Source organism: Grus americana, chromosome 18 (genome assembly GCF_028858705.1).
Source record: "Grus americana isolate bGruAme1 chromosome 18, bGruAme1.mat, whole genome shotgun sequence".
In the NCBI taxonomy this organism is placed as follows: domain Eukaryota; kingdom Metazoa; phylum Chordata; class Aves; order Gruiformes; family Gruidae; genus Grus; species Grus americana.
Window position 1 is genome coordinate 13,392,786 of NC_072869.1, and position 25,829 is coordinate 13,418,614.

The window sequence follows — 25,829 nt, forward strand, 5'->3', positions numbered from 1 at the left end:
GTGGTTGTAGCAATTCCAGGACAGTAAATTTACATTCTGTAAATTTGCCAGTGTTGTAGAGTTCCTGGCTGGCAGCAGGGTCTGCCCTGTAATAGTCATGTCTTGTTTTGCACAATTAAACAGAAAGAAAAATATGAATTAGAGCAGCCTTACATATGTTACTACTTCTCTGTGTTTGTGTCTATGTGTATACATGGAAGGAGCATTGAGAGTTGCTGAATCAAGGCTAACTCTTTCTTTCTAAGTTATAGATGGTTGCTGTCAAACCTGATGATGTATATGCCATGAACCCACCTAAGTTTGACAGAATTGAGGATGTGGCCATGTTGACCCACCTGCATGAACCCGCCGTCCTCTACAACCTCAAGGACCGCTACAGCTCCTGGATGATCTATGCAAGTTCCCTGTCATGGCAAAGGAGAAAATCCAGCTGTCAGGTGATGGACTTCAGTGACTCTTCTGTTCTGCTTTTTTCCTGCAGACCTACTCGGGTCTCTTCTGCGTCACTGTCAACCCCTGCAAGTGGCTGCCGGTGTACAACCCGGAGGTGGTGTCGGCCTACCGAGGCAAGAAGCGCCAGGAGGCCCCTCCACACATCTTCTCCATCTCTGACAACGCCTATCAGTTCATGCTGACTGGTGAGCTTTATTATTTTGACCAGACTCATAGAAAAAAACTGTCAGAAACACTGCTTCTGCCAAATGCCATTCCTTATCTGCCCTGGGCTCAGTTGCCTTTGCCATCTCTTACAGTGTGCTACCCCAATTCCTTGTTCTATGTCATGTTGCAGATTATCTGCTTGGGCCCCCAACTATCGTACTGTGGAATTCAATGTGCCTATTTTATCTCTAGGTGATGCAAAACCAGTTTTCCCTGTCTCCCAAAACAGGGGGTTTTTTTATTTTTGAAGTGCTGCACATTTTCTATATTTCTGGTCTAAGTACTAAGCTAAGCACCATAGCAGAAACCACTCTAAAGGGCCGCTGCAGTTGGATAGGACACACTATCTGGGAAGTCCCTAGTCAGCATGCCAGCATGTGGCTTCAAGCAACAGCAGGTAGGTTCAGAACAGAGCTGGAAGAAATATTTTCACCAAAATACATGGGTTTAGTTTGAATCAAGTCCTGTCCCGTATTAAATAGTAATAAAGGTAAAGAATGGTAAAGTCAGAAGCAAAGATGGGAGTGCAGGATGGAGCAGAGGTGGAGGAGAGAAGACAAAAAGTGGAGTACAGGGAGGGGAAGAGAGGAGGAGAAAGAGACCATGCATCTTTTCAGTTTTGCTTGCAGAGATTTTGTTTCTTTCCCTTCAGTGGACACTAGGTCACGGGTTACCTGAGAACTAGCACTTTTCCCTGCAGCTTCTCTGACTGCAGTTATTTTTCTCTTTGACAGATTGTGAAAATCAGTCTATCCTCATCACGTAAGTACATCTGTCTCTTTGAACTTTGTCTCCAACAAAAAGTGGGCAAATAATTCTTCACTCTGTGCTTTCTTTCAACAGTGGAGAATCTGGTGCAGGGAAGACTGTGAACACGAAGCGTGTCATCCAGTACTTTGCCACAATTGCAGCGAGTGGGGACCTAGCCAGGAAGAAGGAGTCCTGGAGGAAGGTGTGAGGAAGAAAGGCTTGGCAGAGGGGTCGTGTCCTGGTTTTCGGCTGGCATGACAGGCAGTTCAGGATGTTATCAACTTGTGGCTGCGGACAGCACTGGTGACAAACATTTACCTCAAAATAGGAAATATCTTTTATTAGCTTCAGCCACTCTCTCAAAAGGCAGTAAGACCAGGGGCTGATGTGAACTTAGGACCACAACAAATAGAAGCCACCAGAGCTGCCGCTGTCACTGCTCAGGTGTAGCTCCACCTGGACTGAAACCAGGTCTGGGGGATTGGTGTCCACGAAGAATCAGAAGCTCCAGTTTCTGCACATGGACTAATCTGTCCCTGTGGCTGAGAGATGAGAGCTCTGACCATGGGGGAAATTCTGCATAAAAATTAATTATTTACTAGGTACACACAGTGCTGGTTCTTGGTGCTGTGGTTGAGAAGATGCTGTAGTAATGCTGTACAGCTGAAACGAAGGGCACATCGTTGCACATGTAATTAGGCGAGCTGCAATATAGTCACTTTTTACTACCACATAGCCCATGGTGTTTTTCAATAATTATTTAAATATTCTCTCAGGGTATGCTCGAGGATCAAATCATCAGTGCCAACCCACTGCTGGAGGCCTTCGGGAATGCCAAGACTATGAGAAATGACAACTCTTCGCGCTTTGTGAGTTGTTGTGTTTCTCTCTGCCCTCCTGCAGTTCTGATCCTGTTTGCCTGCTTGTTACTTGTAACTGGGAGCCACTGGGCTGAGAGAAGTGTTCTTGCTGACAAATTTCTTGATTGTCAGATGCCAATGTGTTTACAGATGTTTCATGCTCACAGCTGTGTGGGCTGCAACAAACGGTTCCCCTTTATCTATCCTTGAATATCTAAGATAATTCAGACTGATTTGGAGATGCTGTCACTGAGATTCAAGAGAGAAAAACACTGGCTTGTTACCCTGAGAATGCTGCACTGACCACTACCTTTTGTCTGCTTGGCAGGGTAAATTCATTCGTATTCATTTTGGTACCTCTGGAAAACTGGCCTCTGGTGACATTGAGACCTGTGAGTAAATGAAGGGAGGGCTTACTGCTTTACTACAAAGTAAAGAAGAGCCTGAAAAATTTATATGTGCATACATATTACAGACTTGCTGGAAAAGTCAAGAGTCACTTTCCAGCTGAAAGCTGAGAGAAGCTACCACATCTTCTACCAGATCCTCTCCAATAAGAAGCCTGAACTGCTTGGTAAGGATAGCCATCACCTGGTGGCATTTTGCGGTAAAACCAGTATGGGAAACTTCTCCCTAAATATGCCAGCTCAGTGATGGAGAGTCCAGTGGCACCTGCTGGCCTAACACGTGTCACAGGCACCCAGCTGCCCTTTCGGTGGGTGCCTCAGGCTGCGCAAAGCTCTGAAGTTTTGATCACGTACTTATTTATGTCATCCACATTCCAGCATCGATGATGACTAGGTTACCAAAGCTGTACACAGTACTTTCATCTCTGTATAATGGTGTCACACTAGGGGTTACACCACCTCCAGTTTATCTTCCCTGGGTTAGCTCTAGTGCAAACTGTGTGCAGGTGAGGTGTCAGGGTGTCTGATTTACTCTGCCTTACACCTTGCTGTTCTTGCTGGTGTGGAAATTCCAACTTATAGGGGCCAGATCCTGTGAATAATCTTCAGTAGAAAGGTGAGAAATTCCCTTGGTGCAGGATGGCCAGATATCCTGATCTACAAACTGTCTATCCAAACTCTTCATCATGTGGGCAATAGTTCTTCCCTGTTTCCAGTATAGCCCCTCCAGCCTTTTCCCCGTTCACACTGCCATGGCATACCCTACCCATGCCCCGCATCTGTCCCAAACCCTTTTGCCACACACTCGACTACTGCACTCATCCTCACTCCACTCTGCCCATCCCTCCCAACCATCCACAGAGCATTTGCCAGGGTGGAGGTCCTACACCCATCCTCCCACTGTGTCCCCTCCTGATGTTTACCACCTCCCTCTTCCCTTACCAGAGGGACTGCCGTGTGCCAGGGGACTGCATGTCTGTGCAAGGACACAGACAGATTTATCTTCAATGTATGAAGGGCTTCCTCTCCTGCACACTGCAGAACCCCAGTGCACATCTGCACACCTTCACTTCTCCTCTTACTCTGCTATAGGATTCAGGACTGAAAATTAGTTCTGAATTTTGGCCTCAATTAGATGGAGATAAACACACATGTGTTTATTACTTATATGCACCAGCACACAACCCCAGTGGGTGCAAGGGGCATCCAGAATGGATTAGTATATGTCATGTATGAGGATAAGCACTTATGAGTTTTACCTTAATCTTTCTTAAAAGCTGTTTCTTTGGATGGCCCTTGTTCTTTGTCTGCCAGTGCTGAATGTTCAGCTCCCACTTCACAGCATACTAAACTAGTAGGACTGAGAACCTGCCCAGGACTTTCCGCTTATCCAGTGGAAGGCAGATGAATGGCTTTACTCTCTCTTTCTTGTCTTTTACTAGAAAAGCAAGAGTTGGGAATGCAAAAGAAAAAAGAGCCTGTGAAACCTTGCTGAGCCATTGTTCCATTTTCACTGCCTGGATCTGGCTCTCACTCCTTCACTTGCCTTTCAGAGATGCTCCTCATGACAACCAGCCCGTACGATTACTGCTTCATCAGCCAAGGGGAGATTTCTGTGGCCAGCATTGATGACCAGGAGGAGCTTGTTGCCACAGATGTGAGTACATTTAGCAAGGAGAGAGACTATCACTTTTACCATCACCACCATTATAATCAGCTGATTAATCCATTGTGCAGGCCTCCATTGACATTTTGGGCTTCAGCCCTAATGAGAGAATGGGGATTTACAAGCTGACAGGGGCAATCCTGCACTATGGGAACATGAAGTTCAAGCAGAAACCACATGAGGAGCAGGCAGAGCCGGATGGCACAGCAGGTAATACCTTCATGGCTTGGGTTGGAAGGGACCTTAAAGATCATCTAGTTCCCACCCCCCTGCCATGGGCAGGGACACCCTCCACTAGACCAGGTTGCCCAAAGCCCCATCCAACCTGGCCTTGAACAATTCCAGGGAGGGGGCATCCACAGCTACTCTGGGCACTAGAAATTTCACTAGAAATGCAAGGAGGCTTCCAGGAAAGAAGCAGTTATTCCTTGATGAACATAAAAAGGAGGTTCAACCTTCAACTTACCACCTCCTGTAGAGTCACTTTCTGCAGCCACTTTATTCCTGATGGCTCTGCTGAAGGACCTTGTGCCTTGGACACATTACTGTAGTGTTTGGCAGTTTCTGGTAACACATCCACACTTGTTCTGCTTGGGTGATATTGTGGAGAAGTGGCTCAAAGGGAAGAACACTCTGTTGTCCCATTACCAATGCACTCCCTGATTTTACCACACCTGTTGGGGCTGCCACAGCCACTTAATCATAAGGACCAGCCCTACATGGCTGTTTGGAAAACTAAATGAGAACCTTGGTCAAGCTGTGTAGATAGGGTGAAGCCAACCAGTTTGCCAGGTTTCAGAGTGAGCTCTGGCTGGCTCCAATTCATTCTGTCTGTCCCAGCTAAGAAGAAAGTCTTTCAGCTTTTTTTATTTGTTTGTTTTACAGAGGCTGACAAAGCAGCATACCTGATGGGCCTGAACTCAGCAGACTTGCTTAAAGCTTTGTGCTATCCCCGGGTGAAAGTGGGAAATGAATATGTCATGAAGGGCCAAACAGCAGATCAGGTGAGTGTGACGGAGCGGCAGGGACTGTTCTCTCCCTAAGGGACAGGAGTAGGTGCAGGTCACAGCTGAGGATGGACCGGACCATTAAGACCTATTAGTGCACTTTGTGGGCTGATACTATCTGTGCATAGTGGAGGGGTGTTTTATTCTGGTGATGCACTAGCAGTGCCCTGACACAGCTGTGTGAACCATTTCCCTGCAGGTGCACCAGGCAGTGAATGCCATTTCCAAGTCAGTCTATGAAAAACTCTTCTTGTGGATGGTGATGCGCATCAACCAACAACTGGATACAAAGCTGCCAAGACAGCACTTTATTGGGGTCTTAGACATTGCTGGCTTTGAGATTTTTGAGGTTTGGTTTTACATAGCATTTTCAGACTTCTGGCTGTCTTTAAACACTTTTTCCTTTTGTTTGACTTTTATGACCTTTCCTCCTCCTCCTCATCTCAATGCAGCTCTCAAGAACAGAGCAAATCTCTTTGAAGCTGCTTCTGCCTTCATAGATCCATCACCCACTTTGTAAGAGAAAAGAAACAGCAGAAGCATAGCCATGAAGCTGCTGTCTGTCTCCCCACAGAATCTGTATTTAGTGATATTAGAGTCACCCAAAACCATCACCATTGCACACTACATCAACCATGTGCTGCACAGCACAACGGTTCTGTGAGCCCAGACAACCCATGGTATATCCTCTACACTGTTATCAAAACCCTTCAGGGATAGTCTAGCTGACCTTGCCTTGACATCTCTATGAAATAAATTGATTGGAGTCAGTTTAACAATATTAACACATTTACACAAATATTAGTTTAACAGCTTTGAGCAGTTGTGCATCAACTTCACCAATGAGAAACTGCAACAGTTCTTCAACCACCACATGTTTGTGCTGGAGCAGGAGGAGTACAAGAAGGAGGGAATTGATTGGGAGTTCATTGACTTTGGGATGGACCTGGCTGCCTGCATTGAGCTTATAGAAAAGGTGAGTTTCTTACACAGCTTGTGCAATCACACAAATCAGATCTGGAAGGGGCTCTCAAGAGTGTTTGCACTGAGTGCCTTGAATACAATCTATCTGTGAAGCTTCCAGGTCTCCTTACCTCCTCCCTTCCTTTAAACATAACCGTTGTGATTAATTATCTGCTGAATGGAAATGTATTCTGCCTTCTAAAAAGATATTGCTTTTATTTCTCTGTTCTGTCTTTCTCTCTTTCACATCATTATAAATTGTATTTCATTGTTGTATTTACCCAGTTGTCTTCTGTCTTTGCATATTGGCTCCTCCTCAGGTTTTCCTCTCAGTTAAATTCAAATGTTAGAAAGACCCACGTCTGCTTGCTTTTTGCTCCTTCTGGATCAGAAGAAGTCACTACTGTATTCCAAAAAATTACTGCACAGTTTTTGCTTGGCTTTCTTTGTTTTCCAGCCCATGTTTGGGTAGTTCAAAACCCTATTTATGAAAATTTGGTACTTTTGAATATCTTGCCAGCCGTTCACAAAAAATCTTGCTTATCTGCTCCTCCCAAGCCAATTCTCTCTAAAATACCTCTAGTACTTTAATTTTAGCATTTATTTCATTCCATATTATTATAACTTGAATTCATCTTATTTGAAAACACCTTTTTTTATTCAGCCTATGGGTATCTTCTCCATCCTGGAAGAGGAGTGCATGTTCCCCAAGGCAACTGACACCTCTTTCAAGAACAAGCTCTATGACCAGCATCTGGGCAAGTCCAGCAACTTCCAGAAGCCCAAGCCTGCCAAAGGCAAGGCTGAGGCACACTTCTCCTTGGTGCACTATGCTGGCACGGTGGACTACAACATCTCTGGCTGGCTTGAGAAGAACAAGGACCCCCTGAATGAAACAGTCATTGGGTTGTACCAGAAATCATCTATGAAAATTTTATGCAATCTTTACGCCACTTTTGCTTCCATAGATGAAGGTAAGATCAGAGGATTATGTCTCCTGTCTGGTGTTTCCAACTGTAGCTATCACCTGACTTGAATCAGTATTGAGTCAGTATTTGTGCTCTGTGTATTAGATGCACAGTTATAATGCTGTCAAAGGGATATACAGCAGTACCTCAGTTGGACTGTCATCTTATTTTCCAGCTGAAAGTGGTGGTATTAAGAAGAAAGGAACCAAGAAAAAGGGCTCTTCCTTCCAAACTGTCTCTGTACTCTTTCGGGTAGGTGTGTTCTCTGACACAGCATGGGCAACCAGTGCCTTGTGTGGGCAACACAAATTACATGTTGCAGCCGTGTCCTGGGCTACATCAGAAGAGGTGTGACCAGCAGGTTGAGGGAGGGGATCCTGCCCTTCTACTCTGCTCTTGTGAGACCCCACCTGCAGTACTGCGTCCAGCTCTGGGGGCCCCAGGACAGGAGAGACATCGAGCTGTTGGAGCGAGTCCAGAGGAGGCCACAAAGCTGATCAGAGGGCTGGAGCACCTCTCCTATGAGGACAGGCTGAGAGAGTTGGGCTTGTTCAGCCTGGAGAAAAGGCGGCTCCGGGGAGATCTAATTGCAGCTTAGGGGGTCTACAGGAAAGCTGGAGAGAGACTGTTTATGAGGGAGTGCGGTGACAGGACAAGGGGTAATGGGTTTAAGCTGAAGGAGGGTCGATTGAGATTAGATGTTAGAAAGAAATTCTTTACCGTTAGAGTGGTGAGGCACTGGCACAGGTTGCCCAGAGAGGTTGGGGAGGCCCCATCCCTGGAAGTGTTCAAGGCCAGGTTGGATGAGGCTTTGGGCAACGTGGTCTAGTGGAGGGTGTCCCTGCCTATGGCAGGGGGGTTGGAACTAGATGATCTTTGAGGTCCCTTCCAACCCAAACCATTCTATGATTCTATGATTCTATGATTCTTGATGCTGCGTGACACATCTATATCCTGGGGCCAGGAACAGCATCCACCTGGCTGTGATGTGGTCATACTCAGAGTATGTCATTATTGTATTAAAAAAATGCAGTACTAACAAAAACTATCCTGCAGAGCAGATGATCTTTGATGTCACAGACAAACATTGATTTTGTGGCTCAATTGTCCTTTAAATATACATAACTAATATATCTAAGTAATAAAAACAACAAATCAACCCATTCATTCATTTGATCAAAAGTTCATTTGATCAAGAAAGACCACTATTGGTATCCCAGGATATCGTTCATTTCTTTCCATCCTCATCCTGCTTAATAGCTGTTATGATTAGTTTCTAACCACTAAGGACACATTTTAATTTTAAGACAGGAGGAAAGATTATCAATTGTTTCCACGCTTAGTAGCTATTCACTTTGCTAGTAGCTTTTTATTTGCTGATGCCTATACAGGATTGTACAATATTCACTAGAAGAGTAAGGAAAAACTTCTGAATTTTTATTTTTCATCAGAGTCAAATCACACTGAGAATATTTGCATTATGTGTTGAAGTAACATAGAGTTTAAAAATTATCTCTTTTTTACAGGAAAATCTAAATAAGCTGATATCCAACTTGCGAACAACTCATCCTCATTTTGTGCGTTGTATCATGCCCAATGAAACAAAGACTCCAGGTAATTCATAAAACATAGATTAGACATTGGCAGAAAGATCAATTGACCAATGCTAGAAAAATCAATATATCCCCATGTTGCTCTGTCATAGGCCTGATGGATCACAAGCTTGTTCTGCACCAGCTGAGATGTAACGGTGTTCTGGAAGGCATTCGAATCTGCAGGAAAGGATCTCCTAACAAGTTATTATATGGGGATTTTAAACAAAGGTCTGTAATAACATTCTTGTGTTTGCATTGAGCCCAATTAATTTAAGAGAAGAGTCTTGCTAAACAAGTCAATGATACAGTTCTTAGGAAAAGACTATTTTAATATTTAAAACTATGGAAAGTATGAAGACATATCTAATAGCAGGGCCTGTGTGGGCAGTGCCAACCCAAATGCCTTCCTGAATACTGTGTGCCAAAACCTATTTTCACTTAATTCGTGTTCATCTGAATATTTAAGCAAATTCTTTGCTTAAATTCTCAAATTTGACACAAGCATGTTTCAGCAAAATTATGGAGAGCGGTCTATACCACATCCTATATTTAACCACTATCTAGTAGAAGTTTGAAGAATGTTGTTTAAATAGTTCTAACTAGAATGGTTTTACTGAAAGGAAATTGTGTTAAACCTGATATCACTTTTTTAATAAAATTACAAGCTTGACTGGCAAATGTAGTTACATTAACAAAACAGACTTCATCAGGACATCTAAATTAGTTCCACGTGGCACTCTCATTTTGTATGGGGTTGATGTTTCTACATGCTAACATTTCTACAGCACCTTAGCTACATTAATTTATAGATTAAAAAAAAAAAAAAGCACAACCAAATAATTTTAACGTAGGAACTGCCGTGCAAATAAGACATTTATAAAGGGTTATTTAGGGCAACCCAGCTGGGGTCATCTGCTTGTTGTATTCGCACAAAGGCAAATGTAGGGTCAGATCTCTAAGAACAAAGGAAGTACACCACGCTTATAACACTGAACAGGATATCCTGGAGAGCAGCGACATCGAAAAGGGTAGAAGTGTCATTTTGGGCACTAACTGAAGATGACTTCCCAAGGCAGTGATGTGGGTGGGCAGATTTGTGTATGGGTAAACAGAGGCATGCTGAAAAGAATAGGGGGTGGAATAATCTCTCAACGTAGGATTAGGAAGTCCACTGCAAGGTACTATGTCTAATTCTGGTTTACATGCTTCAGGAAGAATGCGAGAAGCTGGATATGGTTCAGAAAAGAGCTACAGGATAAATGTGAACTCAAGTGCAGTGAGAGATTTATATCAAACTATTTAACTCATGAAACTGTATGTTAACAGATGGGGGCTGGATGAAGAAGGCACTGGGAGGGCTGTGTGCCTGTGTTATACAGGAGATCAGATTAGATAATTGCAGCAGCTCCCCTATTCTTAAAATCCATTATTTTTTTAAATTTACAGCTAATCCAGTGAGCTGGCTCCCTAGATTAGTGTAAATGACTGTGACACAGATGAGCAGAGTCTCTCAGGTCCAGAGAACAGACCATCCATGCCCTCAGTCTCAGTGAGGGCTGTAACACACGCTGGGAATCTACTGAACTGACCTGCTTCTCACTGGCTTGCTATTTAAGTCTGGAGGCATGAGTCAGACTCAGCCTTCCTCTGTATTTTCAAAGTGACAGCTGTTCTTGTAGCATCCTGTGTACTAAAATGACCCCAACAGTTAAGCTTTTTTTGCTTTGTTTTGTCAGATACCGCCTTCTGAATGCTGGTGTCATTCCAGAAGGACAGTTTATTGATAGCAAGAAGGCATGTGAAAAGTTACTGTCTTCTATTGAGATAGATCATACTCAGTACAAATTTGGACACACAAAGGTAAATATTTAATTCTTCCATGCAATGAGAAATCATTCATTGCATTAAAATATAAGCCCAGCAATGGCTGATCTTTGTTCTTTGATTGCAGGTGTTCTTCAAGGCAGGTTTGCTAGGCGTCCTGGAAGAGATGCGAGATGATTGCTTAGGACAACTGATCACGCAGACACAAGCTTTATGCAGGGGATACCTCAGGAGGCTTGAATTGAAAAGAATGTTAGACCAAAGGTCTGTGTCTTTTGCGAGGTATGGTTTCTGAAAGATGTGCTTTTATAACAGTACTGATGGATCGCTTTGATTTCAGGGAGTCCGTCTTCTGCATCCAGTACAACATCCGTGCATTCATGAATGTCAAGCACTGGCCCTGGATGAAGTTGTACTTCAAGATAAAACCCCTCTTAAAAAGTGTGGAAACTGAGAAAGAAATGGCCACAATGAAGGAAGAGTTTGAGAGAATGAAAGAAGAACTGGCTAACTCAGAAACCAAGAGGAAAGAACTGGAGGAAAAAATGGTAACTCTGGCGCAAGAGAAAAAGGACCTGCAGCTGCAAGTACAGACTGTACGTAATTTTCAACCATTTTTGGCTCCTCAGATTACATCAGTTTTGTCTGAATGTTCAGGAAAGGGCTCAATGGAAATTCAGTTATTTCATGTTCCAATTGCATAATGAGCAGGTGATTTCTGCAAGTGTCAGTTCCAATGTGTGGCAATGAAACACATTTCTCTTTTCTGTAAAAAGGAAAATGAAAATTTGGCTGATGCTGAAGAAAGATATGACCAGCTGATCAAAGCAAAATTCCAGCTGGAAGCAAGAATAAAGGAGGTAACAGAAAAACTGGAGGATGAAGAGGAGGTAAATGCTGATCTGTCAGCCAGAAAGAGGAAACTGGAGGATGAATGCTCTGAGCTGAAGAAAGATATTGATGACCTTGAGTTAACATTGGCCAAGGCTGAAAAGGAAAAGCATGCCACAGAAAACAAGGCACTTTTTATTTCTGCTATTTGCACGTTTAATAATAATTGCTCTGTCTATATATAGTCGACTTGAACAATAACACGATATTGTATAAGGAAATCTATGGTCCTGGTGTTACATTTAGTCACCTCTGTTGTGCAGGAAAACCAAACCATAAGCATCCAAAAATGCAGTAAAATGAAAGTTCAGGATTGGTTTGTGACTTCAGAAGGGTTGATATATAAGCAGAGAGATTGTGTAGTTTGACCATCTAATGCAACTAATTAAGTCTCTTTGGTAGTCTAGCAAGAAGTTTATTGCCTTTGTGTGATCACTAGCCTATATAAAAGCTGAAATTATTAGTGACCTTCAAGTATTTTGCCTTACAATAGGTTAAAAATCTAACTGAAGAGATGACAGGTTTGGATGAGACTGTTGTGAAGTTAGTTAAGGAGAAGAAGGCTCTGCAGGAAGCCCACTGGCAGGCACTGGATGACCTGCGAATTGAGGAGGACAAAGTTAATACCTTCACCAAAGCCAGGATCAAGCTGGAGCAACAAGTGAACCATGTGAGCATGTTCAACGTAAGGAGAAAGAACATATTCTTCAGTTGTTCCGTCAGTCATCTTTATATATGTATCTGTTACAGGTTGAAGGATCTTTAGAACAGGAAAGGAAAGTTTGTATGGATCTTGAACGTGCAAAGAGAAAGCTTGAGGGAGATTTGAAACTTGTCCAGGAAACCATAGTGGATCTGGAGAATGATAAACAACATTTAGATGAAAAATTAAGGAAGTATGACAAAAAAAAAATTAGTGGCAAATTTACTATTTGTTTTTAACTGGACATATTTTCTTTTTATTAAAAGAACATTGCCTTCACAGGAAAGACTTTGAATTTAACCAGATGCAAAATAAAATTGAGGAACAGCAGAATTCAGGTATTCAATTGCAGAAGAAGATCAGAGAATTGCAGGCAAGAGACTTTATTTAACTACCGCGTCATTACTGTTTGCTTGTTTAAACTGTAGTAGCATGAATAATGCTTGTCCACAGTTGGTAACTGATAAAATCTCTGACTCAGTCACAGTAATTACCTCAATACGTTGTAATAATTTTCCCCACAGAACAGAAAGCTGTGATCTAAAGTTAGTATGAGTTGATCCATAGGTCGTTTGCTGTTGATAAGCCTCCACCTACAATGGCAAAACAGTAAAATTCAAAGGGCCTTTGTTTTGCTTATAGTCTCCAAAACAATGGGCTTGGTATTCTACTATGACAATTATGTGTTAAACTAAGCATTGAATTATCTTTTCCCTTATTAATTCCTAATGTGCTATTTCCTCATTACACAGGCCCATGTTGCAGAGCTGGAAGAGGAGACCATGAGTGAGAAAGCGATGCGGGCAAAAGCAAAGCAGCATTGTGATGAGCTGGCTAATGAGCTGGAGGTAATCCATGAAAGATTTGAAGAGGCTGGAGGAGCCACCACCGCTCAAACTGAACTTAACAAGAAGCGTGAGGCAGAATTTCAGAAGATGCGTCGCGACCTCGAGGAGGCCATGCTGCAGCACGAAGCCACGGCTGCCGCCCTGCGGAAGAAGCACGCGGACAACACAGCTGAGCTTGGGGAGCAGATCGACAACCTGCAACGAGTGAAGCAGAAGCTGGAGAAGGAGAAGAGTGAGCTGAAGATGGAGATTGACGACTTGGCCAGTAGAACAGAGCTCATTACTAAGTCCAAGGTGTTTCTTTATAAGTGAAAAACTTGAATTGGCAATATTTCTGTCTGGTAGGAATTTAATGCAATACAAACACACACAGATTCTACTTCCTTACTCTCTTTCAGGCTAATCTGGAAAAACTGTATCACACCCTGGAAGACCGGATGAGAGATATGAAAGCCAAATTTGAGGAAAACCAGAGAAATATGAACGAGATGGTGATACAAAAAGCCCAGCTCCAGACAGAGTCCGGTAAGGAAGACACAAAGATCTTCTGAGGGGACACTTTTTCCCTTCAGTATCAGAGAGACTCTCTAACGTGTACCACGAATAAGGCCTAATTGTTCTCAAGGTGCATATTCTACTTCCAGACTCACTGGTGCAGGCACAGACAGCATTAGAAATAAATCAAAGGAAATGAGTTCATGAGTGACACTTTAAAGTTCATATGCCAATTGCAAACATTATTTGCCTACGTAAATAATTCCCAGAATGATGTGACGTAGCTGGGGAGTGCTGACGTATACTGTTCTAGTAGCAGAGCCATAGGGCTGCACCTGCCATGAAAACACTTTTTATGTGAATGAGCTCTATAGGCACATCTGTATCTGAATGGAGATATAGTTACAAGGAAATAGGAGATCAAAGAGGGCATACCATGTGAAAGTCTCCCAAAATCTGGTAATCTCTGGAGGCTAGTGGTCCTGATGAGTCCACAAGAACTGCCAAACTCAGAACACCAAACCTGCCAAATCAGCCCAAGGCCACATGCAGACTACCAGATTATACATACCACCTGATGAAAACAGGAGCCACTGAGGGTCTTTCTGACCAAGCGCTGGCCCATCAGTATGATCCTCTGCTTCTGAGCAAAGAACTGGGGTTGCTCCTACTGGGGAGATATGGTGAATGTGTGTGAGTGAGCTGTGGAGAATTACATGAATGTGCTGTGTTCAAAGTTACCTGGCATTAATAATAACAGCTCAAGGCTAATAACTGTGGCAACCTTATTAATAAAAGGTGTTCAAATAAATACTGGTTGTGATCTGTGACTCCCCCATCTCCATCCCTTATCAGGGAAAAGGGAATTTATAACCCCTTTTGATTGAGAATGTCATGCGGGAACACACAGACCATAACCAAATTCTTTCTTCTTTTTTTCTGAGTGATCTTTTTGAAGTGGTCATGCTTGCAAGATGATTCTATAAATCTGACCAGTTTGTTGTAATGTCATTGCGCATAGTGCTCAAGGGGAATCTTAGGTTGAAATTGAAAACTGAGAAAAAATCTAAAATGGCTCAGGAAAAATCTGATAAAGATGATATTGGAGGCCTACAAGAAGACCCAAGAATTCTAGAGATATATAGAGATATATAGCATGGGCTATAAGCACCTCTCCGAGAAAGGAGAGAGGTATCACTTCAGCCCGCAGGACAGAGGGCGATGTAGAATAAATGTTTCCCAGTTATTGTAAAGCTTATGAAGTGAAACTTTAGGATATACCTCTTGTATCACAGGACCAATTATGGGAAGCTGCTAAAGCATTTTGTGTCAGATGAGCCAGTGTGATAGCGTAAAATCATACTGCTTCAATATGAAAATTGTGTTTTAAAAGAAACAATTAAGCCAATTTTCTAAAGCAAATTTGTCTTCAGAAAAAGAATATAATCTAGTGGCTCAAAAATGTAATAAGGGATGCAATTGGAATTAGAGAATCAAGTGAATTTAGAAAAAGAAAGAAAAGCGACAGAAGCATTTTCAAGGATTAAAATATACTGTGCAATGGTTCACCCCAGAGCAAGGGAGAGCTCCAAAGGGGCCTGATCATAAAAAAAGTGAAATTAAAATTAGATGCTTGCAAAAAACAGATTGGGATGCAAAAATGAAAAAGAGCTGCTGATGTGCAGGAAGTGATGGAAAATTAGGAGTCAGGAGAAAACACTTATTGGAGATAATACATATGAATGGAAAAAAGAAGAGGAGGTGGTAATAGCAGCGTATACAATGACAACTACCACCATCCCACAACAGAGAGGTACTGCAAATGAAACTAGTCTTGTAACATTAAAAGAAATGACACCAGAGGATGAAAGTCAGATACCTGCAAATCTTGGGCCACTGAAAGAAAGTACAGTTGTGGTTTGGACTATGGCAGTTTCAGAATCTGCTGCAAACGTTTAATAAAGTAGGAATGAAATAGGTAAACTGATTAGCCTTTGTGTTGTACCAGCTCTTAGACAGGTTAAACATCATGCACCAAGGGGTCATTATTTGGTCTCCTTGATGACTGCCTTAAGTCAAATTGCCCAACAGATGGGTAAGGCAAAAATTGCATTGGCAGCACTAACATTAATCCATAAATTGGGAGATGATGGGGAATCACTTAGATACGGGCAGGACAAAATACCATGTACCAGTCACCCAGTCCTGATGGGGCACAGGTAGCTCTTGTCCTCTGGCAGAAGCAGCAATGAATCAGGTTCCTTGTAGCATTGGATGCCCAAACACACCGCACTTTATATTGCAAATGCCTGTGTGGAAGAAAGTAGGGAAAACTACCTGGAATCAGTTGTGGAGATAGTACAGAGTATTACTAAGTATTATGAAGTGGGTTTAGGAGAAAAGGAAGAAAGGGGGAAGGTTCCCAGAGACTTACAGTATCCCAGCAGATGAACAGCAGAGAAGAGGAAGTTTCCAGAGGAGACAAATAGAGAGAGGTCAAGTAAACACTGATAACAGGGGTAGGAAAGCAGAAGAAATTCTCTAAACTGTCAGCAGGTCAAGGGAGGTTTTCCTCCCCCTCTACTCTGCCCTGGTGAGGCCACATCTGGAGTTCTGTGTCCAGTGCTGGGCTCCCCAGTTCAAGACAGACAGGGAACTACTGGGGAGAGTCCAGCGGAGGGCTGTGAGGATGATGAGGGAACTGGAGCATCTCTGGTATGAGGAAAGGCTGAGAGAGCTGGGGCTGTTTAGCCTGGAGGAGAGGAGAATAAGAGGGGATCTGATCACTACTTATAAATATCTAAAGGGTGGGTGTCAAGAAGATGGGGCCAGACTCTTCTCAGTGGAGCCCAGTGACAGGAGAAGGGGCAACGGGCACAAACTGGTACACAGGAAGTTCCATCTCAATATGATGGAAAACTTCTTCACTCTGAGGGTGACCGAGCACTGGAACAGGCTGCCCAGAGAGGCTGTGGAGTCTTCTCCTCTGGAGATATTCAAAACCTGCCTGGATGCAATGCTGTGCAACCTGCTCTGGGTGATCCTGCTCTAGCAGAGGGGTTGAACTAGATGATCTCCAGAGGTCCCTTCCAACCCCTGCCAGTCTGGGATTCTGTGAAACCTGTGCAAAGTGGTGGAGACTATTAAAGTGTTTAGTAGAAGATATGGTAGAATGGAATGGGAAGAAACCACAGAATAAGCTAGAAAGAGTGATACAACTTGAGAAACATCTAGACCTAGAGATGGGATTGCCAATTTCCCTAATGTTCTTTTAAAAAAGGATGTTAGTATAGAAGAAATTTAGAAGGGATAACAAACAAGAAAGGAAAGAGAAAGGAAGGTTTGAAACTGTAGAGAAACTAAGTGCTATGCACCCAAGTACTTAAAGCTGAGAGAATTGTGGGTTAAGCACGTGTATGTGGAAGTCTCAATGAACAGTAAAACTCATGATTAAAGTAGAATAGGAGTAATGTTGAAGGAGATAGAATAGATAAGTGTTGGAGGAGACATACCTGTCTCATAATTTCATTACTAAATTCTGCATTACTCTAAAAGTAAAGATGACATGGTAAAAAAATATATGCAATGGGAATGGTAAAATAAAAATATATACATAAAGGTAACAACTGATAAGAAAAATAATGTTGTGTGATTCTACTTGTCTGTTACTGATTATTATTTATGTGTGAATGCTTTAAGGATGCTTAATCTGAACAGTACTGGAAACTTGTCTTCTCCTGTCACAGGTGAACTAAGCCATCAACTCAAAGAGAAAGGAACCATAACATTGCAACTGTCTAGAAGCAAGCAGGCAATTACACAGCAAATAGAAGAACTTAAAAGGCAGTTAGAGGAAGAGATTAAGGTAGTGCTAACTACTGAGCACGTGCTAAATCTTCAATTAAAAAGCACTTTTGGAAGTTTGTAAATATTGTTGCCTACAGTCTAACAGAATAAAATTACTACTGGGCAGAATGTGTACAGTGAGGACCATGTTTAAGTGCTTTGCTAAGGAAGTCTCTGACATGCTAGAAGTGGTTTCACTTTTGGTGAATTTTTTCATATGTTTTTTAACTTTAAAGCCATGGTCTACGTGATTTCTTTTGCTTCTGTAGCCCCAGGGAAGAAAAGCTACAACACATGCCAAGGTAAAAGCATCACTCTTGGTATTTTCTAGTGGTAGAGCTGAGGAAAGTTGGTTGCAGCTGAAGATAGCTGCCTGAACACTTAGAAACCTCTGGCCCTTAGTCTTCTGCCCAAGCTGCAGTGACCATATTTTTAGTGTGTAAGGTCATGGGGTCATATATTGGTCACAGCTAACATAAATACATGATATTATGGGTAATTTTTAGGCCAAGAATGCCCTGGCCCATGGCTTGCAGTCTGCTCGCCACGACTGTGACTTGCTCCGGGAACAATATGAGGAGGAGCAGGAAGCCAAGGGGGAGCTGCAGCGTGCCCTGTCCAAGGCCAACAGCGAAGTGGCCCAGTGGAGAACCAAATACGAGACGGACGCTATTCAGCGCACAGAGGAGCTGGAGGAGGCCAAGTACGTGATTGATGAACTGTCCAGACTTATGTATGTTGTGCAGAACATAGACCTGCTTTTAGTAGCCTGCCCTAAATTATTTTATTGGGTTTTGCTTATACACTTAATTAAAAAAACGACTTCCAATATTGCACTCATTAAATTATGTACATAATACACTGATTTTTTGAATCATATGCTTGTTTTATTTGTCTTCCTTAAGGAAAAAAGTCTGTCAGCGTCTCCAGGAAGCAGGGCAGCAGGTGGAGACTGTGAATTCAAAGTGTACCTCCTTGGAGAAGATGAAGCTGAAGTTGCAGGGGGAGGTGGAGGATCTGACAGTGGACATAGATAGAGCAAACACACTGGCAGCTGCCCTTGACAAGAAACAGCAGAACTTTGATAAGGTGATGAGTGAGCACAGTATCTTTTAAGTCTAGCCTTCCTAGAAGGTCAAACTAATCCTACTTAATACTGAAATCAAGTTGAGTCTTAACAGTTATAAGCTCCTCTAGAGTATGGCAATAGGATTTTGTGCTGTTTTCAGAGACTGTGGTATTTATGTAATACAGAAAATAGCCACAATTAAAATAACATTTTCAGTACTAGCAGGAAATGAAACATTATGTCCTTCAGATCGTGGCAGAATGGAAGGGAAAGTATGAGGAGAGCCAGCTGGAGCGGGAGGCTCTCTCTAAAGAATCGTGCTCTCTGAACACAGAGCTTTTCAAAGTGAAAAATGTCTATGAGGAAACCTTAGATCAGCTTGAAACAATCAAACGGGAAAACAAGAATCTCAAGCGTAAGTGTTTTGCTCTGGTTTCCCATTAGCTGTTCACAGTCCTACCACAACAAGGCATGGTCTACGAGCATGCTTGTGTCTGCAAGAGGTGCACTAAGTTACAGGACTCTGTTATTACTATTCTCTCCATTTTAATGGAGAATATAAATGTCTCACCAAAAGTTGTTGAGCAAGTTTGTCAAGTGACTAAGCTAATAAAACAAATGCCCTGGCTCTCTGTTATCTGCTGCAGAGGCCTAAGATCAAGGTCATTTAGGTGCCAGTCCCAGATAAATTGGTGCCCTCAAGAAGCTGTACAGCTTGTGGAAGTGAATTTTACAGATGTACTATGAACATATAACGACAAGACCTGTAGTGTTACCCTGATGGCCTATCCATAGACATAAAACCATGCAGGTATCTTCCAGGCTCTCTGTAAGGAGGCCCATGAAATCACAACAATGCCTCTGTGTTTATGTCATCCTGCATGAGTTGGCTGCATGTTTTTATCTGTACATATATATACATACAGGTATACAGCCGTGTAAACATGTACATATGTGTATACATATGTATATATGCAGGTATACAAAAGAGGTGTTGAACACAGTCACAAAGCATAGAGTAGAGTTTCTCTGGCTCCCATGGGCTGATGTCATTCTTATCTCACAGAGGAAATAGCTGATCTGACTGAACAAATTACTGAAAATGGCAAAATGATCAGAGACCTTGAGAAAACCAAAAAGCAAGCTGAAGTAGAAAAATCTGACCTGCGGTTAGCTCTGGAAGAAGCAGAGGTGAGTTAGTTTAAATATTACTGGAAAAGTAGAGAGCAATCTGAACAGCTTTCTGTTCTCTCTCCTGGGCAGTGGCTGTGTGCAAGGTTGATTGCCACAAATGTTATGAGTTTGTGTGCAGTCACTGAGTAACATCACAATGATTATGTTCTCTGAAATGTTATTTTTGTGTTTGCTTTTCCCCTTTTTCTTTTAAAGGCAGCTCTTGAGCATGAAGAGGTCAAAATCCTTGGTGTCAACCGAGAACTGACTCAGATTAAATCAGATATCTATAGAAAGATTGCTGAGAAAGATGACGAGATCAGCCAGTTAAGAAAGAACTATCAAAGGACTGTGGAGACAATGCAGGGTGTTTTGGATGCTGAGATCAGAGGCAAAAGTGAATCCTTAAGGCTGAAGAAGAAGATGGAGGGAGACTTAAATGAAATGCAGATCCAGCTGAGCCATGCCAACCACCAGGCTGCAGAGGCACAGAAACACCTGCACAGCATCGAGGGAGTTCTCAAGGTCTTGGTCTACCTTTCTGGTTGATTTATTTTTAAGCACAGTATCCAAGAAATTCATTAGGACAAAATTGACTCTTCATATTTAGGACACACAGATACACTTGGATGATGGTCTCCGGACCCAGGAGGACCTGAAGGAGCAGGTGGCCATGGTGGAGCGCAGAGCAAACCTGTTGCAGGCTGAAGTTGAGGAGCTACGGGCAGCCCTGGAGCAGACGGAGCGGTTGAGGAAAGTGGCTGAGCAGGAGCTGCTGGATGCCAATGAACGTGTGCAGCTCCTCCACACCCAGGTAGTTTGCTTTGCTAAGACAGACATATTTTTGGGTCCAGAGATTCACAGAGCAAGAGCCAATAGTAATTCATGGTCCTATGTGTAAGAGACCAAAGACAGACACTCAAAGCCTCTCTTTTTTTCCTTCATAGAACACCAGTCTTTTTAATACAAAGAAGAAGCTTGAAACTGATATGGCACAAATCCAAACTGAGATGGAAGATCTTACTAATGAAGCGAAAAATGCTGAAGAAAGAGCAAAGAAGGCAATCACAGATGTGAGGATGTTACTCTGTTTTTCTCTTAAAATTTTCAGGGTTTCCCAGTGGCATTACTGCTGGGAGTTAATGTAAATACTCTTGTCACAAGTTGGACAAAGAACCAGTCTGTGGGCCTGGTTGAAGAGGCTACATGTCGGAGAAGGATCAGAGAACTTGTCTTGCTGACAGATGAGTTACTGGGGCTGTTGTTATCATAATGAACTAAACCCACATTTAGTCAGTCTAAAATAACTTCCTCCAGTGCTGCATGAAAATGTAACCCCCCCAAAAATCCTGCAGAATCAAAACCTGTAAAGGGTCTAATGCATTTAAAAATATATATTTTCAAAATCCTATTTGAGAACTTTTAAAATGAGAATTGTGAATTTTCATTCAAAATGGGTGCTCTATCCTCCGGTGCAAGGCCAGTGAAGCTCAACCAGGCAATAGGGTTGGGCGTATCATGGGACCCAATCTGCTAATGAGTTTTGATGCATAGGATCAAAACAAAATCTTAACACTTAAAAATATTATTTGGAGTTAAAATAGAAGGAAAACTTCTCCATTTGCTTATGAAAATAATAAAAAAATTTAGATCATTTTTATTCTGTTTGAATAAAGCAGAAATAGAGCATTACAATGAATTATACACACACACATATATATTTACATATATATAAAATTTCTAATGCCATTATTTTGATCTTACATTATTCAATGTAGACTTTTTCAGGTATTTTGCTGCCAAAGCAATTTGTTGAATATTACATTATTTGTAAGTAATGTCACTCACTGTTTCACCAAAATGCTTAATTTGATTGTGTAGGAATCAAATATTTGAGAGCAAAACATATCCTAGTTTTGTCTTAAATAACATAGATTGTTTTAAACTATTTTCTGCCTTGTAACACTAGCTATCCAGGCTATTGTGGCAATAACAGGGCATGCCCTAAGGCACAGCACGCAGACTCCATCACGCTCCACATGTATTGTGCAGGGAATCCTTTCAGCTGTGCAATGCCCTGCTCCAAGCTTCACTGTGCCTCCTGCTGTACCCCACGGCACCTGGGTGTCCGTGAAGGTCACAGTAATGACCATACCATGGGACAGAGCATTTACCCTTTCTGTTGTTCCATGCTCCACATGTGTAGCAAGGCAGATTTTTTCCCATCCTTTTTCCTGCTATTTCCTATCATGTTTCTGCCACTGTCATGTTACAGAAAAAAATGAAGCAGGAAATGTGGTGGCAGGAATGGTCAGCAGGAACTGGGAATAAATCCTCAGATGGTACACAGCACGCACTGTTCTTTCACATTCTTCCAGTTTCTTGTGTCATCTCCCTTCCAAGGCGGCCATGATGGCCGAAGAGCTGAAGAAAGAGCAGGACACCAGCGCCCACCTGGAGAGGATGAAGAAGAACCTGGACCAGATGGTGAAGGACCTGCAGCACCGTCTGGATGAAGCTGAGCAGTTGGCACTGAAGGGAGGCAAGAAGCAACTCTTGAAGATGGAAGCCAGGGTGGGTACCAGCACTGAACATGGTCGTCAAAGATACGTTTCTTCTATGAGTCTTGTGTGAGGGCTCAAGCCAATTGTTGATTGATTCACCAGATCCGAGAGTTAGAAGCTGAGCTGGAAGAAGAACGTAAACAATCCGCAGAGGCTATGAAAAACATTCGCAAATATGAATGGCGTGTCAAAGAGCTTACTTTCCAGGTAGGTATGAATAGAAAGCAGTTCTGATGTTTTGTCTCCCAAGGACGCATAATTGCACACTCTTTTTCCACAGAATGAAGAACACAGGAAGAACATGATGAGGTTACAAGATCTGGTAGATAAACTGCAGATGAAAATCAAGTCCTACAAAAGACAAGCTGAGGAAACTGTGAGTCATTAAAGTGAAGCAAACACCTATTTACCATTTTCTAGGACTGTCAGTTTAAAACTTGGCTCTGTCCTCCAGCATGTTGCCAGATGGTTTTTAGTTCCTTTTGTTTTGCCATTTCAGGATGAACAAGCCAACACTAATCTCTCCAAATTCAGAAAAACGCAGCATAAACTAGAAGAGGCTGAGGAAAGGGCAGATATTGCTGAGAGTCAGTTAAACAAGCTCAGAGCTAAAACTCGAGAAATCCCTCCTACAAAGGTAAGCCTTTATTGCAGGAGGCAGGTATGCAGTTTGCACTGTTTGCTCAGGCAAGTCAAGCAGTAAATTTGTGCCTTGCTGGTGTTTATAGCCACCATTCAGAAAGGACAGTTCTGGATGGAAGCAACTTTGAAGAAAGGCTGCCAGGGTTGGGGTTGTTAAGAAGAAAAGGCTCCAAGGAGACTTTATTCTGGCCTTTCAATGCATAAATATTGAGGGGGCTTATAAGAAGAGAAAGACTTTTTACCAGGGCCTGTAGTGACAGGTCAAGAGGCAATGGTTTTAAACTGAAAGAAGGTAGGTTTAGGTTGGACATAAGGAAGAAATATTTTACAATGAGCGTGATGAGGCACTGGAACAGGTTGCCCAGAGAAGCTGTGGATGTCCCATCCCTGGAAGTGTTCAAGGCCAGGTTGGATGGGGCTTTGGGCAACCTGGTCTAGTGGAGGGTGTCCCTGCCCATGGCAGGGGCTTGGAACTGGATGGGCTGTGAGGTCCCTTCCAGCTCAAACCATTCTGTGATACTATGATTCTATGACTCTGGCATTTCAGGCTCTGGTGCCGAGCATGAGTTTTCTGGCTAGTTTCATCACATTAGTTTCATATTTAAGAAACTGCCTCATAAGGTGAAAGTAATGAAAGCCAACCTAACTCTGAACATTCCTAAAACAACATTCCTGTGAGCCTTAGGCAGAATTAACATTCTGATTGAGAAATATGCAGCAGCACTGTGTCCTTAGGTAACTGCCCAGGAGGTTCAGCTATCTCCTACGCAAGACTGATACAAGATCTAGAGCCTATTTTTCCTAGCGTGATCTGAGCAGGTGTAAGACCTTTTGACTGCACTAGTCTAGCTCAGTTTGTGGTTGGAGGTAAAATATCCTCAGCCCACATTTTGGAAAAATTACTAGTGCCTAGAACACGTATCCAGGAAACTGAGAACCTTGGCTCCAGTCTGCCTCCTGCTTACCTACAGCATCCTCTTACTCATACAGCATTTTAACTCTAGAAGAGACGTTATGGAGAACATGCTTTCTCCTGAAGGCTCCGGTATGAGACTCAATAGACAATGTTAGTTCTGCCAGAGGCTAGTGTGCAACTTTCAGTGAGTCACTGCCACACTCCATTCAGAGGCTTTCACTCCTCAGTGCTTGCCAAGACCCCAGGGGAAACACTTGGAAGGCTGAGTCCAGGTTCCTGAGCAAAATCTCTAGACATGAGATTACCTCATAAAGGGAATCTGTAATTGAATTGAAAGCCCAGATGGGAAAGATTTCAGATATCTCCTATTGGGTATCCCCAGGTAAAGGCAGATTGAGCGTACTGACTATGGGCAACTCTTTCTGCAATATGCTATAATTTTTGATACTGCATTGAGGTGCCTGATACTGTGCAGTATATGCGGAACCTGGGCAGCTGGCACAAGTTCTGGATTCTGCTCTGGGACACCTTGTAGTGCCTACATCTTTTAATAGATCCAGCGGATCAATACATCCTTTTACTTCCTTCCATACTTTACATTCACTTTTGGAAATGCTGTGATACTCCTCATCCTGGAGGATGGGGGTGCAGGTTGTTTAAGCACTGCAATAGTACAGTAGCACTTCAGAAAAGCAAACAGACATGTTTCTTCATTTCAGCCCTTCAGTCCAACAGCATGACATTTGATGATGTGTGGTCTTAAGGGTTACAGATGCCACTACATTGACCTGGGCTCCACTTGCACATCCTAGCTATATGGTGCATTGAAACATGGTTTTAGGGACCAAAAGACTCATCTTGACATGTGTGGACTAAACAAAGCCTCTCCTTTACAGGTGGTGTTAGGAAGTGAAAAATGAGCTTCCTCTGGGATAACTGGAACTTACACAAAGCATCTTTCCAGATGTGGATTTGTGGTAGCTAGAGCTATACTGGTAGAAAGTAATCTTCCATTTGCTTATGAACACAGACATGTTCTGTCACTCTGCTGCTGTACCAGTGTCAATAAAGTAGATATCTGCAACTTCAGATGCTCCGAATATTGATGTTCAGATGAGAGTCGTTTTCTTTCTAAGTTAAGCATAGTCGAAAGTGTGGGTTCAAGTCTTACTGCTGCTATGATCATGTTTGAGCAATTTTGTCCTGACCTTAAAATTTAGGTGTTTGACAGGCTTTCTCTGTACCTTCTGCTTCAAAGCAGATATCCTGACCTTGTTAAATGAAGCTGCAATAAACTACTGTATGAACAGATGTGTTATGTCAAAATTGCAATGTGAACAAAATTACAGTATTCACACTTAGATTCACTGCTGTATCTCTGCCTGGGAGAACAAGACTGGTCCAGCCTGTGAGCACACAGCCATCTGTGTGCATTACAAATCAAGTATTTCTAACCTCGTTGTAGTCAAACTGCATTTCAGGAAGTTGTCCCACTTCTGAGCTATCCAGTACTGCAGCTCTGAGCAGATGAGGGCTTGAACTTAGGTGTCTCCCATACTTGTTACATTGGAAATTGTTATCGAATGTTCTGTAATGTTAGCAGCAAAATCTGAGTAGCTGCTTGAAGCTTACCTCTGCAGTGGCACTGGGCACCATAATTCTGCTTGGTGTTTCCCCAAGAGAAATACGTGATCAAGCTACTTTGTGGTGTATGTGTAGTATAGTTGAAACTGCAGGATCTCAGGTAGTGAGAAAACCCAGATACTTTGGCACTGGTGAAGACTGCTGAGGAGACATACCTGACAGCACAGTAAGGGCTGGAGAGTGAATGGGATACTTGTGTGCAGACATCCCATCGCTCTGAGAAGATTAATTAGTTTATGCACAGCACTAGATGCTCTGTCAAATAGGATGTTGACACTGTTGGGAAGTTCCAGCTGACTGCTTCATGTCTGTGTGCCTAGGAAGGGTATATCCAAATG

At 42.6% G+C, this 25,829-nt stretch overlaps 1 protein-coding gene across 1 annotated transcript; it reads left to right on the forward strand.

Annotated features, from left to right (window-relative positions):
* The first annotated feature begins 534 nt into the window (after window positions 1-534).
* Window positions 535-25,208, forward strand: LOC129214550 (myosin-3-like). The gene is made up of 37 exons (XM_054846402.1): window positions 535-638; window positions 1,395-1,422; window positions 1,504-2,101; window positions 2,187-2,279; window positions 2,599-2,662; window positions 2,746-2,844; window positions 4,231-4,334; window positions 4,415-4,553; window positions 5,229-5,347; window positions 5,550-5,699; window positions 6,156-6,326; window positions 6,978-7,287; window positions 7,457-7,533; window positions 8,808-8,895; window positions 8,987-9,104; window positions 10,613-10,736; window positions 10,828-10,964; window positions 11,041-11,296; window positions 11,477-11,719; window positions 12,085-12,261; window positions 12,342-12,487; window positions 12,577-12,667; window positions 13,047-13,436; window positions 13,541-13,667; window positions 17,384-17,502; window positions 17,990-18,186; window positions 18,389-18,572; window positions 18,802-18,967; window positions 19,619-19,743; window positions 19,942-20,250; window positions 20,336-20,539; window positions 20,673-20,798; window positions 22,129-22,299; window positions 22,392-22,496; window positions 22,570-22,665; window positions 22,789-22,926; window positions 24,744-25,208. The coding sequence occupies exons 4-37, from the start codon at window positions 2,190-2,192 to the stop codon at window positions 24,765-24,767; spliced, it is 5,184 nt and encodes a 1,727-aa protein (XP_054702377.1). The 5' UTR covers window positions 535-638; window positions 1,395-1,422; window positions 1,504-2,101; window positions 2,187-2,189; the 3' UTR covers window positions 24,768-25,208.
* The last annotated feature ends 621 nt before the right edge of the window (window positions 25,209-25,829 follow it).